Source organism: Dendrobium catenatum, unplaced genomic scaffold (genome assembly GCF_001605985.2).
Source record: "Dendrobium catenatum unplaced genomic scaffold, ASM160598v2 fragScaff_scaffold_253, whole genome shotgun sequence".
NCBI lineage: Eukaryota > Viridiplantae > Streptophyta > Magnoliopsida > Asparagales > Orchidaceae > Dendrobium > Dendrobium catenatum.
In genome coordinates, this window is record NW_021318715.1 from 159714 (window position 1) to 179251 (window position 19538).

The 19538-nt window shown below is 36.3% G+C and overlaps 1 protein-coding gene and 1 long non-coding RNA gene across 2 annotated transcripts; one reads left to right on the plus strand and one right to left on the minus strand.

The window, feature by feature from the left end:
- The first annotated feature begins 1866 nt into the window (after positions 1–1866).
- On the plus strand, positions 1867–14991 carry LOC114579264. The gene is made up of 2 exons (XR_003700171.1): positions 1867–2100; positions 14442–14991. It is a non-coding gene; the product is annotated as an uncharacterized LOC114579264 (long non-coding RNA).
- An 857-nt stretch (positions 14992–15848) lies between these two features.
- LOC110099745 (F-box/LRR-repeat protein At3g48880) lies at positions 15849–19109 on the minus strand. Its single transcript, XM_028693306.1, has 2 exons — positions 18495–19109; positions 15849–16490 (listed from the first exon to the last, which is right to left on the minus strand). The coding sequence occupies exons 1-2, from the start codon at positions 18851–18853 to the stop codon at positions 15992–15994; spliced, it is 858 nt and encodes a 285-aa protein (XP_028549139.1). The 5' UTR covers positions 18854–19109; the 3' UTR covers positions 15849–15991.
- Positions 19110–19538: the final 429 nt, after the last annotated feature.

The window sequence follows — 19538 nt, forward strand, 5'->3', positions numbered from 1 at the left end:
GGGGAGAGAGCCTGTCATGCCAAGTGCGAACCAGACGAGAGGATGGCGTACTGTAGCAAGGCTATGTTATTTAATGGTAATGATGTTTACTTTGATGCCCATTTATCAAAATATTCAACAAATTTAATGATAATTATATTTATCCTGACTTCTGAATATCTAAGCATTCTTTATTGATGGAAGATTTGATATTTATTATTACTCTAAAAGAAAATTTTAATATTTAGGTCGTAATTAATTATATTGTATTTGGTCAAAATATATCTCAAATCTTACCATCATTAAAAGATGCCTAAGTGCGTACTTATCACATAAATTGAGCGTATTTTTTAATTAAATGTTAATTATCTCTTTTAAGTATAATAAATTTTAAATTAATTATTACAAAAGAAATTAAATATATACAAGTATGTATTTATAAAATTATAGTTTTTCATATCATTTGATTTATTAAAATTTATAAATAAAAAAAAATAAATTTTAAAACTGAGATAACACTTGAGGTATTACAAAATATGAAAAATTATTTTCGGTATTCAGGAATATGTTAAATAGATGCTCGTATTTGTTCCTTCCTCTAAATAAATTTTAATTAAGCTCATTATTCCCTTTAATTAAATGCTAATAAAGCTCATTTTCAAAAACTAGACTTTTTTATCACAGGTTGTGAATTTGGGCTAATTATTAGGTCCGGTCAATTGACTGAGAGATACATCTGAATTTCTCTATGTCTATAATCAGGGGCGGATCCAGTTTCTTTTTTCAGGGTGGGCAAAAAAAAATTTTTTGGTTAGGGATGGATAAAGATGATTAGGATTGATAAAATTAGGGCAAACATTTTTTTTTAAGATGGGGCAAAATACCCAAAATATGCACTCTAAATTTTAAAAATATTTTTATTTTTTTAGGGTGCACATTTGCCCCCCTCACTACTATGGGGATCCGCCAATGTCTACAATAAAAGCACAGTTAAATCACATCTGCTACAGTAAATGTGCTTTGACTATGCTTTACTGTAGATAGAGAGAAATCCGAATGTATTTGTCTGTCAAGTGACCGGACCTAATAATTTTCTGTGAATTTGTGAGATGATAGGAATAAATTTTAATAACAAGCATTGTTGGCCGTAACGAAAACTCCTTGAATTTATTGCGAAGTTCTACCGTTCAAGAGCCATCTATATACAAATCACTTCGTAGTCATCAATAGTCGACAACAAGCAAGCTTTTTGGCAAGCTACTCACAATGACTTGACTACCTATACAAATCATTAGAGACATTATCTCAAGTCATATTCCCTTCACTAATAGTGAAATAATAGAGCTCCTCTTTAATTTAAATATGCTTTTTTTCTCTTATTCTCTTGTTTTATTGCTACATATATGAACTTGTAAGCTTGGTCCTTGTATTGTCCAACTTACGAGTGTGAATGAGTAAATCTGAGCTTGAGTCATCTTTGACAAGAGTTTGAGCTTAATTAATTAATCGAGTTCAAGCTCGAGTTTGAGCATTATTTAATGAGTTTGAGCCAACTCGATTATTGTGAATAGGAGATGATGATTATAATTTTAACAATTAGTACAATATAATGATAAAAATCATAAGAAATTAGAAGGAAAGTAATAAAAATATATATTAAATCTTTAGTTTTAATTTATTTTTAGAATATTTATATTAATATTTTTTAAATGAGTATAGCTCATCGAATGAGCCATGTTATTGAATGGTTAATTAGTTTTGTGCATGAAGTATTAGTTGTTAATTATTTTATTAATTTGCACTAGTATTTAAATTACAGATTTCTGATTTTATGTTACTCAATGTGTAGCCTTGTATACTGCCTTGTGTATTGCTTGTTTCCTGTTTTTTCCTTTATTAAGCAGATGGGCCCTTCGCTTGGCCAAAGCGTGCGAACCGAGCAGCTCTTCGCGATCCGGAAGCAAGACGGAGAGAGTTAGGGAGGCGAGCGAGAGAGCAGTTTTTCCGGTGAGAGCTAGAGGGAGGAGAAGAATCGAAAGCCCGGCCCTATCTAGGTGGAGCCGAGAAGAAGGTTCAAAAGCTTCGTATTGCTCGATTCTTGCTCGTGACAAAGCAAAGAAGGTTTGGTTTGAGTTAGGGATTTTCTTGTTTTCAGTTTCTTTAAAAGATAACCAGGTGATTTCATTCCTTATATCTTTAGATAAAGAAATCAGGTTATGCTTTTCAATGATTAATCTAGATCTAAAACATGCTAGGGATTTGTAACTAGTTTGTGCAAATTGATAAAAGAAAAGCTCCCTTTCTCCCCGTGGATATAGTCACAAATGTGCTCAATCACTTAAATTGCTCCTATTCATTTCTTTGGTTGCTGATCTTATGATTCTTTACATTCAAATTGTTTATTTTCGAGTTAGCAAGATTCTTGGTTAGATATTTATGATCTTGTTTACTATTTTTTATCAAAGATGATTGCTCTTATTGTAGTTTGGAATATATTCATGTTTATTTAATAAAACAACAACAACAACAACATCAAACTTTTATCCCACTATGTGGGGTCGGCTACATGAATCCTTATTCTCCATTGTGTCATGTTAATTCATGTTTATTTAATCAAATGCCTTATTATTACTAGGTTTGATTGGTTGCAAGTTGCTCATAGTCATAATATTGTGCTAGTTTGTGTGAAAATATATTTCTAATTTATTAGAAATAATTAATTAGCTCATTGATTTTAATATTTGTAATTAAATAATTATTATAATTCTTTAATTGCCTAAATCTAGAATTCATTAGCTTGTGTGTTGTGCTCTAATTGTAGGCAAACCAATTTTAAGTCTCTAAATCTTTCATATAAGCTGTTAGTGAGTTCATATTTGCACCCTTGAAATAACAGGATCTTTTACTTGATCCAAACCCGTAGGTTAAAGTCTTAGTGGCTGTCATTTGGAATGATCTTGAGTCAATTGCGTTACAACAATATAGTTTTAACAAGCCATTTATCGAGTCAGATCTAAGTCAGCTCACAAGTCGACTTAACTCACATACACCCCTCGTCCAACGTTATCTTTACTTAAAAAATAGCATAAATAAATAATCATACATAAAAAGGAAAACAAACACGGTACATTAAAATACATAATATGTTAAAATACACAATTTATATTTTTTAGTTCTGATCTAATATTAAAATTTTTAAATAGCAAAGCATTATTTTACAAAATTTAATTCAAAATTTAATTCATCCATCTAAAATTAGGAGTATAAAAGTAATATTGTTACATAGTACCCCATCTTATAGCTTAATTTTTTTTTAGAAATTCTGGCAGCTTATATATTGACTTGTTAGCAATTTTATTAATATGCTCAGGATGGATTTAATATAAAAATTAGATTATTAATATGAAAAAAAAATCAATCTTTATCAATAAGAAATAGATTTGATAAAAATATTGGATATCATTTTTTATTTTAGGATAACAGATGACTTTGAGTGTCATTTTATACAAAATAAATATCTTATTGTTATTACATAGATATTATAAATTTTTAATCAAATGGCTTGCTTTTTAAATTATTTATTTTATACTTTTAATATCTTCATTAGCATTTTCTTTGTGTAATTTGGATGAACCTCCTTACAAATTGATATAATCTATTTTTAATAGCGGGGCAATTATTATTTTTGGCCCACACACCTCCACCATATTCCTCATTGTACATAGGAATACCCTTAAATATCTATATATTTTGATTATAAATATATATGCAACATGCTAGAATTTTCGTAGCATGACAGAAAGAGAGCTTAAAGTCTTAACTTTGTTCAAAGATCCAATATCATGGATGAAATAAGGTTGCAAGAGATATCAAAGTCACTGTGGAAAAATCATAGGGCCGATCGAGTTGAAATAATTTTGTTAGTGTGTATTATCAGTTACAAATAATGCTTCTTACCGTAATTGAGGAAGGCATTTGATGTAAAATAAAAAGGAATTGCAAGAATTTAATAAAAAAATTTAAGCTTCCCAATTTTAAAATTAATGTTTAACAAGATTAGATTCTAGGATTTCTTAGTTTGGCATGCAATTACAAAATAGATTAGAAGGACAATTATAATAACATCAAAATGAAAGTAAAGCTAGATGCGCAAGTAACAAAAATCAACCGGTTAACAATTAAAGCATTCACCTTGAGTTTCCCTCATTCACACTCTTGAGGGCTTTAGTGGAAGAATAATTTGCGCAACAATAATGATGCTACCAAAATACAGAAGGCGCTTACAATTTTACTCAAGGAAGAGTTAAGTGGGAAGGAGGAGGTCGGTGGATGATGGAGGATTTGCCACTGAACGGGATGCCGATGTTTGTCGAGAGTTGTAGTCAATGAGAAGAAGATCCTGTCGACGTAGTTTCTGGTGGATTGGTCAATCTCCCAATTAATGTCGAAGAAGGGGGAGCGAAGAACATCCACTAGTCCTTGATTATCGTAGATTAATCCAAAATATTGCTCGGGATCGGCCATACATGGGTAAGGAGGCCGATGGATGATGTATCTTCTTCCTTGAATGGTGTATGAAGCAAGGGAGAAGAGATGGAAGGGAGGAGGGAGGGGTTACGTGTGGTCGGCCAAGGCTAGAAGAGATTTTTTTTTTTTTGCTAGGAGAGATGCTAGCCTTAATTTCAGATTTTAGGGTTTAATGTGGGGTCGGGAAAACCAATTAAAAATCTGAAATTTAATTTTAGATTTCAAGAGGTGGAAGGAGGGAATAATTCGAAATTCGAATTTCCTCTAATTGAGAATATGTGGGGCGACACACCTTGATGGGAGGGGCTTTGATTGAGAGCAATAAGGGGAGGAATTAATTAAGAGAATAGGTGGCCGGCCAAAGGAGGGAAGGGAGGGGTGTCCACATTCAACGAATGTGTCTACATGTAATGAATGTGGGATTTGGAATCAATTCTACTTTAATTTCAAATTGTTGTGATTAGGGCAACTTCCCAAAATAGGTTTATTTTAATTTGGAAAGTTTTTTGAATTTCAAACTCATTTGAATTTGAATTAAGGGACCTTCCAAATTAGAATGATCTCAATTAGGAAAGTATTAAAGGGATGATTGGAAATTGGAATAAAGAGGATTGGGGTTTGACTTGTCCGACGGCTAGGATTGGGGCTAGGGAGGGGCCAACGACTATGGGTGGGGTTTTGGGTGGAGTAGGGCCGGCGGGTGGGGCTAGGGCCAGCGGTTTGGGTAAGGGAAGGGGGTGGCTGGTGGTGTGGGAGGAGGAGGAGGAGGAGGGGTGGCCGGTTGTTTGGGGTGGAGATGGGGAGGAGGTCGGCGGCTTAGAGAGAAGAAAAGAGGGAGGAAAGGTAGGGGAGGAGAAATCGCGAGCTTGGACTCTTCTTACGGCTGGCGGGAGTTGCTTTTTCCCTTAACTATGGACTTCACCTCTCTCTAGAGCTCTCAACACTCAAGGGAACGAGAATACATAAATTTTCATTAATCAATCATCATCTCAATACAAAAGATAGGGCCTTCATATGTACTATTTTCAATTGTTCTCTTTTGAAGAGAGGAGACCGACGTCCAAAAAATCTAGTATAAATGATTTGATAATAAGAATCATAGTTGGTCCCAAAAATGATGAATCAGCCTTCTTGGTGATGGTCAGCGTCCATGTAATTGGCAATGGCTAGCAACAAAAGTTGGAAGGAGATGAAGAGAATGTGAAAAGTGAGTGAGAAGAAAAATTAACATACTACCCACATATATATATATATATATATATACTTATTTTTTCATTCATACAACATTTAATTGGCAATTCTCTAGCTAGCTAGCTATACATAAATAGAAAGAAAAGTTAACATATCTATTTCTTATAAGAAATAAAAACATAATTTCTCATATTATGATGAAGAAAATTATTCTATTTCTTCTCAACCAAAAAAGTGGATGAAAACTAATTTCAAATCATTTTTAAAATATTTTCATCACATTCTTTCAACTCGGTTAAATAAAACATAGCCAAAATAACATGCCATTACATAAGTTAAATATATAGGAATATATTATTTTCATTTGGTCATTCATACTACCCAACAAGGAGTAAATTTATTTGCATCAAGACCTACTAACATACTACTTATATATAGCCCACAAATTTGCATTCAATTAAGAAAATTCATAAGAAAAATTCTACACATTGATCTTTCATTCAATCTATAACATAGATCATACTAACACCATACTTAAGCTTCATTTGGGACAGCTTTCTTACTACTTTCTATAGCAATTTTTTTATTAAAAATTTGTTGAAAGCAGCTAAAAAGTAATTGTCAAAAGTTTTTCCAAACAAAGCTTTAATCTTGTCTCTACTTCGGATAATCAAGTGAATAAATGCTTCTTTATAAGAGTACTAATGTGCGTAAATACTTCCACAAAGCTCTAACACATTTTATCCATGAACATATCAAAACTAAAACCAAACCTTTAGTGTTCCTTCTGCAAAACAATATTAAAAGTCCAAACATCAAGTAGGGATCAATGAGAATAAGGTGAGTACAAGCGAGAAGCAGCGTCCAGTCACCAAGGAGGAGGAAGAGGATTGAGAGCTAAGTAAGGTTCCTCACCAGCAAGATATGATATTTCTTTGCATGAAAGTCAGATGGTAGCTGTGGGTCTCCGAAAGGATTCTGCTCGTGTGGTTCGAATGCAAAGAGTACGATCACACTATCCCGTATGACAAAATGGTCGTAGACCTTTACAATCGACACAAGCAGGCCGATGGAAGAGCAGATGGAGTTATAGATACAAATAGTCATGGAGGATAGCGGCTTTCACCTATCAACCTCGATGGATAATAATATCTATAACCCAAAAGTTCACGAAATTTCCCCCATTCGATGCATCAGCTCGAATGTGATTTATTTGATTGTGGGGATCGATTTCCTACGGGCGCAAGCCCCCGTAGTTAATTACATCCTAAGCCTTGACTTAGGAAAACTCTCGATTAAGGACGATGTATTATTTACTTCTTAATTTGGTACACAGAAAAAGTTCTTAAGTTATATTCCAAAGAGTATCTTCTATTTATCTTTAATGATGATTAGACCTTTTTGAATGGATAAAGATATGATTAAAATTTTGAGTTTAGAAGATCAACAATCGGATTACTGTCCTAAGAGAAAAGACAGACTCAAAACACAGATGAAAGAAGATACACTGAGGGGTGTACAACCTGGACTTATGCTTGTCTGGAGTGAGCTGTCAGCTAACATCCTAAACACAATCAATTGCCCTATATGTATATAAGATAGGAAGGCTCTATCCTAGAAAGTCAAGGAATCATAGTTCAAGAGTTTTCAATCAGTGACTCTATAATATGCAAAAGGCTTACTATTTCTTAAAATAGCTTTTCGGTACAAAAAATAATTTTTTATACTAAAAGCTGTTTCAGAAGATGATATTTATTTCTATGAAAATCAGATGGTAGCGGGTAGATAACAGAGCCCTGCATTGGGTATCCATACCCACACCCACTCACATACCCACCCATACCCAATGGGCATGGGTGGGTATGGGTACACCCATGGCCTCGTGGGTGGGTATTTAACATCAGGGGACAAATCGATTTACATTACTAATCACCATATGCATGGAGTATATTACAATAATTCTTACTATGTAGTGTGCAACACTGAACCGCGTCGCGACCACGATAAATTTTGATATGTGACTTGAAAGTTTGTAGTTAGAGAAAAGTGAAAAAACCTTAAGGCCATTAATCCGTGGCAGACTGCATTCAAGAAGCGTGAAAAGTGGGTGGGTATGACATCCCGAAAGTTACCATAGGTGGGCGTGGGTGGGCAAAGCTTGCCAGCGTAGAGCGTGGGTACCCAACCAGAACACATGTAGGGCTCTGGTAGATAAGAGGCATTGTAGTAGTTTTTGGTTTCGTTTGGGATAGTTTTGTTATTGTTTCTTAAGTGAAGAAGTGCTTCTATAAGAGTACTAGTGTGCGTAATATTTCCACTAAGCTCTAAAACATTTGATCCATGAACATATCAAAACTAAAACCAAACTTTTAGAGTTTCTTCTGCAAAACAATAAAAAAAATCTAAACATCAAGTAGGGATCAATGAGAATAAGGTGAGCACAAGCGAGAAGCAGCGCCCAGTCACTGAGAAGGAGGAAGAGGATTGGGAGCTAGGTTCCTCGCTAGCGAGAGAGATGATATTTATTTGTATGAAAGTCAGATGGTAGTGGTTAGACAAGAGGCACTGCAGTAGTTTTAGGCTTCTTTTGGGACAGCTTTATTACTGTTTCTTAGGACGTCTCCAACCGAACTCCAAACGACTGTAAGGCATAGCTGGTTTGCTCCATTCGAATGGCAAAAAAATGGCTAATCGGTGGATGGTGAACAGTGCGACGTCAATATTGGCGTTGCACTATATTAGCACATAAAGAACTGTACTTATTATCGTTTCTAGTATTTACATCTTTACCATGGCTATAGTCTATTTAATGCTATCTCTGTAACAGGTTTAGTTTAATGAAATATTATTTTCTCCTTTCATTCCCGTCTCTGTTTCTCTCCTCCTGTCCCGTCTCTGCATTGCTCTCATGGTATCAAGAGCCGTTAGGGAAGATCAAGATCCCATGGACTCTTTACCCCCTTCCTCCTCCTCCTCCACCTCCTCCACCCAAACCGGCAGCACTGGCATGTCCACCAGCATACCACCAAATCTCAAGTTTCTTGTATCCAATATCAAGAATCTTGCTCCTCATCCCCTCACACCCGAAAACTATCATCTCTGGAGCGTCCAACTGCTCAAGCAATTCACGGCGAATGGCTTCGTCGGCCACCTCCTTGGCACCGTCCAAGCTCCTCCGGACACCAACTCCACCGACTACGCACAATGGCTCATTGTGGACAGCAACCTCCTCTCCGCTCTCTTCTCTATGGTATCTCAATCCATACTACCGTACATCATCACGTCCTCCACCGCCAATGAAGCTTGGACCGTTCTTGAACGGCGCCTTCAACCAACCAGTCGCTCCCGCGTGATTCAGCTCAAGAACGAGCTATACCGCACCCAAATGAAGGTCCTCTCGGTACAACAGTACCTCACCCGCATCAAGACCATTGTGGAAAATATCTCTGCGTCTAGTTCCAAGATTGAATCGGAAGACGTCATGTTGCATATTCTCAACGGGCTTCCTCCGGCGTACAACTCCTTCAAATCTACTATTCGCAACTCTCTGTTACCTATCGATCTAGGCACCTTTTACGCCCTTCTTTGCAACGAAGAAATTCACCTACAGTAAGAAAACCTTCAAGAACAATCCAACAATACCACCCCCACCGCTCTTTATGCCGCCCCGTCTAACTCCTCTAGAAACCGCAATGGCAATAGCAGACGCTTCAACAAACCTAAGAATCAGCCGCAATCTCAACCCACTCCAGCATTTCCGCTCAACTCTTCCGCCCCGCAACCTTCGTCCAAGCCTACCTGCCAAATTATTGGTAAACTCGGCCACATCGCTCTCAACTGTTGGCACCGCAGCAACCCCAAATATGCCCCCACCGACACAAGACAACCGTGGGCTCTCTTCGCAAATCCCACTACCACCGTTAGCTAAGACTGGATTCTTGACTCCGGAGCCTCCACCCACCTAACGCCGGATGCTAATCACATCTACTATCCAACGGCTTACCAAGGCTGCACGGACACGGTCTCAACAGCCAACGGTAACTCCCTTCCCATCAACAATGCCGGTTAAGGCCTTCTCCCTTTGCCGGACACTTCCCGTAAGTTACATCTCAACAATCTTCTTCACGTACCTTCTCTCACCCACAACCTTCTTTCCGTCTCAAAGCTTACCTCTGATAATTTTGTTTCTATTTCTTTCGATGCTAACGGGTTTGTCATCAAGGACTTACGGGACCAACGTCTACTGCTTCATGGCCAACTTCGGAATAGTCTCTACCATATTAGCATGACTCCGGATAACAGGCACGCGGCACTCACGGCTTCCACCACTTCCACACACACCTGGCACTCTCGTCTCAGCCATCTTAGTAAAGGCACTCTAAATGTTCTTGCTCGGCTGTTTCCCGAAATTAACAATGTACACAGCTCATTCATTTGCAATTCTTGTAATCAGGCCAAGAGCCACAAACTAGTTTTCAATAAAAGAATGTCTATTACCAATGCCCCTTTTGTGCTCATTCACACCGACGTCTGGGGTCCGGCACCGCACCCATCCCTGGAAGGTCACCGATACTACATAATTTTTATCGACGACTATACTCGATTCTCTTTGTTGTGCCTACTCCACACTAAAAATGAAGCTCTCAATACTTTTAAAAACTTATGCAGTCTCGCAAAGACACAATACAATAAAACTCCCAAAATCCTCCGCTCCAGCACACCCTATGCAAACACGCCTCAAGTTCGGGATTCTTAAACCCAAACCTATGTTTAATCTTCTAGCCCAACTCACTCCGCACAACACACCCAACACTTATATTCAAGCACTAAAATTAGAACACTGGCGGACAGCTATGAAGGCCGAATTTGACGCTCTCCAACAACAATCAACGTGGACTCTCGTTCCCCCTCCTTCAGACAAACCCGTGCTAGGCTGCAAATGGACGTACAAAATCAAACTTCTCCCCAACAGACAAGTTGACCGCTATAAAGCACGGCTCGTTGCCCTCGGCTACGATCAGAAATTCGGCATCAACTATAACGAGACCTTCAGCCCAGTCGCGAAGATGCCCACAATCCGACTACTGCTCACGCTCTCCCTCCACCGTCAATGGCCCGTGTACCAACTCTGCATATCCAACGCCTTCTTGCACGGAGATCTGCCCGACGACATCTATATGCGCCAACCACCCGGCTTCACCGACCAAAACCAACCACATGCGTTCTGTAAACTTCACAAATCCCTCTACGGACTGAAACAAGCACCGTGACAATGGTTTCAAAAACTTACCAGCTTTCTGCAACAACAAGGCTTCGGGTTTAGTCGTTCTGATCCCTCTCTCCTTATTTTTCACAAAAACAACATTCATATGTATATACCAATCTATGTTGATGATTTCTTGGTGACAGGCAATGACGAGACTACAATCCGTCTTCTCCTCAAACAACTGCGCTCTCAGTTTGCTCTCAAGCAACTATGCCACATCTCACCCTTTCTCGGAATTCAGGTGACATGATCCAAATTCGGTTACTTCTGGTCTCAAGAACATTATGCTACTAAAATCCTTAACGACGCAGGTTATAAGGATTGCAAAGCTGCTCCAACTCCGGTCACGCCTACCACAAAACAGAAGGAACTCAATATTCAACCTTTTCCGGATCCATCCCTATACCGTCGTCTCGTCGGGTCACTGCAGTATCTCTCCATCAAAAGACCGGACATTGCCTTCGCAATGAACCGCATCTGTCAACACATGCAATCTCCAACCGAACAAGACTTCAAAGCTTTAAAACGACTACTTCGATACATCAAAGGCACCCTATCATTCGGCCTGCCCATCACAGTCGGGTCACTCGAATTACGGTCTTATTCAGATGCAGACTGGGCGTCCGATGCTACCGACCGGAAGTCTATTTCGGGATTCTGCACATTTCTAGGACCAAACCTCATTTCTTGGATGGTCAAAAAGTAGACAACTGTAGCTAAATCCTCCACCGAAGCAGAGTACAGGTCCCTCTCCGCTGCCGCCTCGGACGAGCTTTGCCTTCGTCGGCTCACAACCGAACTCAACCTCCCACAGCCCTCATCGACCACCATTCATTGCGACAACACCTCGGCAATGGCCATAGCCAAAAACCCGGTGTTTCACGCAAGAACGAAGCACATCGAGATCGACTACCACTTTATACGTCAGCAAATAAGCTCCGGCAACATCAAGCTCGAGCATATCTCCTCCAAAGATCAAATAGCGGACATCCTCACCAAGCCCTTCTCGATCGCTCGATTCCACGAACTTCGCAGCAAATTAAACATTCGAACACCGAATGCTTAATTTGAGGGAGGCTATTAGCACATAAAGAATTGTACTTATTACCGTTCTAGTATTTACATCTTTACTATGGCTATAGTCTATTTAATGCTATCTCTGTAGCAGGTTTAGTTTAATGAAATATTATTTTCTACTTTCATTCCCGTCTCTGTTTCTCTCCTCCTGTCCCGTCTCTGCATTGCTCTCACGCTATTCACCTACGCAATTTTTTTGTTTCAACCGGATTTGCCAAAAAAATGCGTACCTTTGCAGAAGCGCGCAAAATGGAGATCGATTGGAGATGAATCATGACATTTTTTTTTGTTTCATTGCATTTTGGAGTGAAAAATGGGATTTTAAGTTGGAGATGCCCTTAAAACTATTTCAGATGATAATATTTTTATGAAAGTCAGATGGTAGCGGTAGAAAAGAGGCATTGCAATAGTTTTAGGCTTCGTGTAGAATAGTTTTTTTACTGTTTCTTAAAATAACTTTTCCTTACAAATATTTTTTAGTAGATAGTTGTTTCAGAAGCAGTAAGAATGCCTTCTCAAGCCAAGGTTCATTTGAGACAAATTTTTATTGTTTTTTAAAGCAGCTTTTTAATATAAGTTTTTTTTTTAATCATAAAAAAATAGTGATAAAAAGCTATCCCAAATGGAGTCTTAAATATTTCTATATTTGATGGTGATTAAAACCATTACAATAGGATTTTATAAACACACTAAATTGATTATAATTAGTGCTATACTCACAACAATGATAGCAGTAATTACAACTACAGCCACTGAGAATATTTTCTAGCAATTCTTGATCTCTCTACAAGAGAATAATGTATCATTGTGCCTTCCCTAGTCGTGCCTTCACAGTCGAACTTCTTCATATTGGATGCCTTCTTCAATATCTCATTATCAACATCAAAACCTGCGCAGTATGAGACATTTAACACCTCCAATTCCTTGCAACCATCTAATATCTCCATCAAATTTTCCTTGCAAATAACAGATCCGCTTATCACCAAAATCTTCAATCTAGGCATGCATCTAACAATGGCCCTTGTTTCTGTAGTATCAAACAATCCATGTAAATGCAGCCCTCTAAAGTTGGGACAGTTCATGCTGATTTGTTCAAATATTTCCAAGATTGAAAATGGTTTCTGTGCAATCTTTAGAATTTCAAGCTCTTTCCACTTGCTTATCAGTTCAGGAAGATGCTTCTCATCTTGCTGAAGAACGCCTGAGAATGAAAGCACTTTTAATCTTGGGCACCTGCATGTATAAATGACTAGTTTAATATAAGTAAAATAAATACTTTCCTTCAGAAGTTCTTCCAAATAAGTCCGTCATGTTAAGATGAACATGCATAACAACAACAACAACCTCAAGCCTTCAACATGGATAACAACAATAACCAATTTTTATCTCACTACATGGGATCAACTAGATGTATTCTGTTAAGAATCAAATTGTCATTTAAATTTAATCATTTCTTTAAGATGAACATGCATGAGAATAAAAAATAGGATTTTGTAGCATTTGTGATAAGTTTTTTGCAACAAGATCTGCTAGAGTAAAAGAGAGAGAGAGACAACAACAACAACAACATCAAGCCGTTGTCCCACTACGTGGGGTCGGCTACATAAATTCTTTTTCTCCATTTTGTCCTATTAAAAGTCAAATTCTCGTTTAAATCTAATAAAGAAAGATAATTTATAATATTTCTAACCAAGTCTTTTAAGGTCGAACTCTACCTTTCTTAACATAAGTCAAATCTAATACATCTACTTTCCTAAACGGGTCATCGGAAGGCCGCCGTTTTATGTGACCAAACCATCTAAGGTGACTCTCTCTAATCTTATCTTCCACCGGCATTACTCTAACCTTTTCACGTATATGCACATTTCGTATCCTATCTCTAAGTGTAAAGCCACTCATCCACCTGAGCATCCTCATCTCTACAACACTTAACTTAATATCATGCTTCTCTTTTAATGGCCAACATTTGACACCATAAAACATTGCAGTTCTCATCACCATCTTATAGAATTTTCTCTTAAGTTTGAGGGGGACTTTTCTATCACACAACAAGCCCGATGCATTGCTCCACTTCAACCATCCAACTTTGAATTCTGCATCAACTTTCAAAGAAACTATTTTCCCCAAACAGTTCTACCGTTATGTTTGCAAACAACAGAAGCAGCCCCAAACTACTCTAAATAAATTTGTTATCAGTCTCTTTAACGAAGTATTTTCAGCGATTGGTATATTCTGAAAATACACAACTCTCCTTGGCCTATTGGTTGAGAGCTTTGGCTTCCAACTAAGAGGTTCAGGTTTCGAGTCTATGTGTATGCGTTGTGTGTGTGAGTTTGCCTTAAATGGCCTAAATGTCCCAAAAAAAAAAGTATATTCTGAAAATCGTACCCGATTGAAGCAGTGATCAGATTCTGCAGAGACAAAGCACTCTCAAAATCTGGGATCGAAAGCTCAACTGCTGATCCACGGCTGCGGTCAACGCAGAGCTTCATGAAAGAAGGAAAGGAGAACGTGGCGCTCATAAAACCATACTGTCGGTCGAATCTTCTTTCAAACTTTCTTCTGAATCGAAAATCCAGTCCCTCGAAATCAAGCTTCTTCCAGCATCGAGGATCCAAAGAAGCTTCATACCAAGATTTACAAACAAATGGAAGAACAATTGTGAGTTCTTCCAATCCTACATAGCAGAAAACACAAACCAAGCAATCAGAAGCCAAATTCTCCCACTTTCTTTCTTCAACTTCCATGATCTCTCCGTCTCTCTCTCTCTCTATCTGTGTTTGTCTGTCTGATCACTGTAATCTCTTCTTAATCCGACTATTTCATGGAAAGGTTCTTAATAAACTTGGCGGAAAATGATGAGCAAATGTCGTGCTCATGAAAACTCAGTAAGGATTAAATTAAGATGGATTTTATGCAAATAACTTAAAATAATAATACTATGAACGGTAGGAGATAAGTGTAGTAAATAATCGATCACGATGATCAAATTGTATTAGTTTATTTATTTAGATATTATAAATATATTCATTTTTGAAAATTTGAACAATAACTTTTTTAATTATAGCTCTCACATATATCAGTTGATTTAATAAAAAAAAGTGACTTCACATCATAAAATTTCTTTGAAAGTGAAGGGAAAGTATAACCAAGAAAACAGTATGATTGTGGTCCAAAAATTGAAATGCAAAGCAATTAGAAAATTCTCCTAAATAGGTCCTTAGATGATAAAATAAATAATTAGGCAGAACTAATTTCTTATGAAAAAAAATAGGCAAATACTCATTGGTGATTATTAATGATAATTATAATATTTTATGCCTATCATCAAATATATTTCATAATATTAATAAGCCTATAATTACAATAGACAAAATCTTTAAAATATTAATGCTACGACTATCAAAGAGTGATATGAAATAGAAATGGTATACATTTTATATATACAATTTAAGGTTCGTCATACATACATATACTTTTTTTATATATATATAGAAATTCATAAAAGAACTATTTTATAAAACAGTTCATTAAATTAGTTTGAAATTATTTTAAAAATGTATAGGTGCTACAGGTCTGTTAGTGACAACTATCTTCAGTCGTCGCACTCTGCCAGTTGGATGCTACCGATGTCACCCATCACCCAACATTGCCCCATCGAGCCATAGCCAACGCCACCTTCATCGGCCACCACTACCACTGCTATTGACGGTCATCATCGTCATCATCATTTTATTACTACAAACCAAAAATTAAAAAAAAAAATCTCTTGCATGTGTTTTATGCCCAAACAAAAAACTTTCAATTAAATGTCCTAAATTTATTTTAATCTCTAGAATTCCTTTTACATCACATTAATTTTTCAGCAAATCAAATGACTCCAAAATAATTTTAATTTGCTCCACTTACCATAAAATTGTACTAAAAATATGAACTCCAATTTACATTTCTTCATAAAAAATTTATAACAAACAAATCCATGAACTCATCATCACCAAAGTAATCATAGTAAAAATTAGTATAATTTTGTTCCAATTTGCAATCTCCACACTCAAACTTTTTGATCTTAGATGCCTTCTTTAATATCTCATTATCAACAACAAAACCCCTACACTTTGAGACATCAAACACCTCCAATTCCTTGCAACCATTCAATATCTCCATCAAATCTTCCTTACAAAGATAAGAAGCACTCATAACCAAAATCTTCAATCTTGGCATGCACTTCACAATAGTCCTAGTCTCCATAATATCAAATAATCCACACAAGTGTAGCCCTATGAAATTGGGGCAATTTACCCTAATTTGTTCAAGGATTTCTAAGAATGAATTGGGCTTCCATGTAATCTCTAGAATTTCAAGCTCTTTCCACCTGCTTATCAATTCTGGTAGTTTCTTCTCATCTTTTTCAAGTAGGCTTGGTAATGCAAGCACTTTTAGTCTTGGGCACCTGCATAAATATATGAAGGATTTTACTTTCTTTTTCTTCCATAAATATTTTCAAATGAATATTTCATGTGGAGATGTACATAATAGTAAAAAATAGTTCCACATTATGGGGTAAAATAAGAATTAAATTTGGAATATATACTAAATCTTCCTTATTTGCATAAAGGAAATGAGGAAATGAAATGTTTTACAAACACTACTGAAAAAAGATGTTTTTTGCATCATTTACTAGTAGTAATTTAAAACCTGTTGCTATAGATATTTTTTGGCGACGGTTGCAAAACTGCTACGAAAATTCCCTACAACGAAGAACAATTACAATAGAACTATAGTTAATTTAGAACTGCTGCAAAATTTTTAGTGATGATTAAAACCGTCAGAAAAGCCCTTCAAAAGTGTTTTTCGCTGCAAGATTTTTAGTGACAATTAAAGCCGCCAAAAAAGCCCTTCAAAAGTGATGCAAAAGTCTTTTTTTTGTAGTGAAAATTAGTTGAGAATTGTTACTCTAGTTGCAAAAAGCAGCTTTTTATCACATAAATTTTTAAAAAATAGTAATCAAATGAAATTGTGATTGCTTTCTGAGAAATAAAACATCGGGTCCTAAATCTTATATATATATATATATATATAAAGAGTGCTGCTGGCCACGTGTTGAAAATAAGATAAGTATTGTAAATAACATGTCATATAAGAGATATGTCGTAAATAAGACTCTAATACTCTCAATTTAGGCGATAATATCACAGAGATCGCATATATTGGGCTTATATAACAAGCATGGATGGAGCTACTATATGGGCCACGGGGTCTATGGCCCCATTGGCCCGACCCATTGGTATACCTTATTAATTTCTTTGTTAATAAAACCCACATATCTATCCCAAGATTCTCATTTACTAACCCTCATTTTAAATGTAAGCTCAAATAAATAATGGGATGGTCTTTTGATCTCATCACCATATAGAATTAATTAAGGAAATGAGCATATTCTAGTTTGAAAATCATCAAAATAAAATATGCCATATAATGATTTAAAAACTTCAGAATTCAAGATTTGAATAAAAATAAAAATAAATCCCTTAGAAAATATATTTTATCGCTTTCTATCTCTTAGGCTTTGCTTTGAATAATTTTTTGCTGCTTTCTAAAACAATTTTTTAGTACTTAGAAATTTTTATACTAAAAAATTGTTTTAAAAAACAGCAAAAAAATTGCCCCAAACGGAACCTTAGTTTATCATTCTGCAATATTTTTAAAATATGAAGCCCCAGACAGAAAAGCTGTGAATGAAATTTTCTAAAGTGAATACTTCAATATTTTTTTGTTAAAACTCTTAAAAAAGTTTTAAAACCAAAAGTACCAATCAAAGCGTAGGTAATGCTTCGTTTAGGAGGTTTTCTTGCCGCTTCTTAAAGCAGCTTTCTAGAATAACAATTTAAAATTTTGTATTAAAAATTATTTTAAGAAGCAGTAAAAAAGTCGTCCCAAACGAAACCTAAGTTTTTAAAATCGCCTCTATCTACCATCATTAAGACAAAGGATTCGTTTGCGACAACTTTAGACTCCTGCTTATTTCTTGCTTTTAAGAGATTTTTGTATAAAAAATAGCTTTACGAAACAGTAAGAAAGTCATCCCAAACGAAGCCAAATTCTGGGTTAGCCTTGTTAATAAGCATTATGTTTTTGCACAATTATAACTACTTTCGTATGGTTGACTAATGTTAACCTTAAGAGTCTTTTTTATTGGTTATATTTTTTTATAAAGGTGATTGTAAAGTTATTATAAATAATAAAAAAATAAATAGGGTTCATTTGAGACGGCTTTCTAACTACTTATAAAAGCAGTTTTTTTTTAACAAAAAAAGTGGTAAGAAATTCGTCGCAAATGAACCCATAGTGTAAAAAGCAATTTCCTAATACAAAATTTTCTTAAAAACATCAAAAAAAATAAAACAGTAAAAAAGTTCTACCAAACAGATCCATAATCATCATGAAAAATTCTTACCTGATTGAAGCATAGATCAGATCCTGCTGAATCGAAGCTCCCACAATATATGGGATCGTAAGCTCCACTGCTGATCCACAGCTGCGGCTAACGCACATCTTCATGAAAGCAGAAAACGAAAAGCTGCTTCTTCTAACACCATACTCCTGCCTGAATATTCGTGCAAAATTACTTCCAGAACTGAAGTCCAGTTCCCGGAAGTCAAGATTCTTCCAGCATCGATGATCCAAAGAAGCTTCATACCAGGATTTACACACAAATGGAAGAGCGACTGTGAGCTCTTCCAACCCTGCAAAACAGAAAATATAAACCAAGCAATCAGACGCTAAATCCTCCCACTTTCTTTCTTCTTTCTTCATCTCTCTCCCCTTTTTTCTGTCGCAATCTCCTTATTTTGATCATTTCATGGAATATTTGTACTGGTCTCAAAGCTGGAAACATGTAGGAAAACGGTGAGTAAACGTCTCGCTCATGAAGGCGTTTACCTTACGCTGCGACTGCTCAGTTATAGCTAAATTAATCGCTATGGATTTTATATATAATATTTGGATAGAATGGTATCGAAGCTTAAGGAAGCTTCATGAGTGGTTTCCTTAGTTTAATATATTTTGGCAATTTGGCCCCTACATTTTATCATATTTGTTGCACCTTATGCTGGTGATTATTGTTTATTGATTAGTAATGAGTTTTTTTTTTGCTTTTTTTTGGGAACGGGGTATCTACCCGTTGCCATACCTGAAAGGGCGCTTGTCGTCGTGACTAATCCTCGACTGGCCTAGAAGAGATACCCACCCAAAAAATCTCCTAACCTCCACTTGATTGGGCCCCACTTAAGAGCCACTATCGCTCGAGGGGAATCGAGCATGGATTCCCAACAGTGCTCATCCACCAACCAAGCTAAGCATTTGCGTGTGATTAGAGTAATGGGTGGTTATTTATGTTTATGAATATATTATTATGTTTGATAGGTTGAGGGTTAAGAACTCAATATATATATATAATACTTATATAAGGTTTTTTTATATTATATTTTCTGTCAAGTTT

Coding starts and splice junctions, on each gene's coding strand:
- LOC110099745 (XM_028693306.1), bottom strand. CDS start 18,853: ATGAAGAAAGAAGAAAGAAAGTGGGAGGATTTAGCGTCTGATTGCTTG. Junction 16,491..18,494: donor CTGATCTATGCTTCAATCAG/GTAAGAATTTTT, acceptor ATATTTATGCAG/GTGCCCAAGACTAAAAGTGC.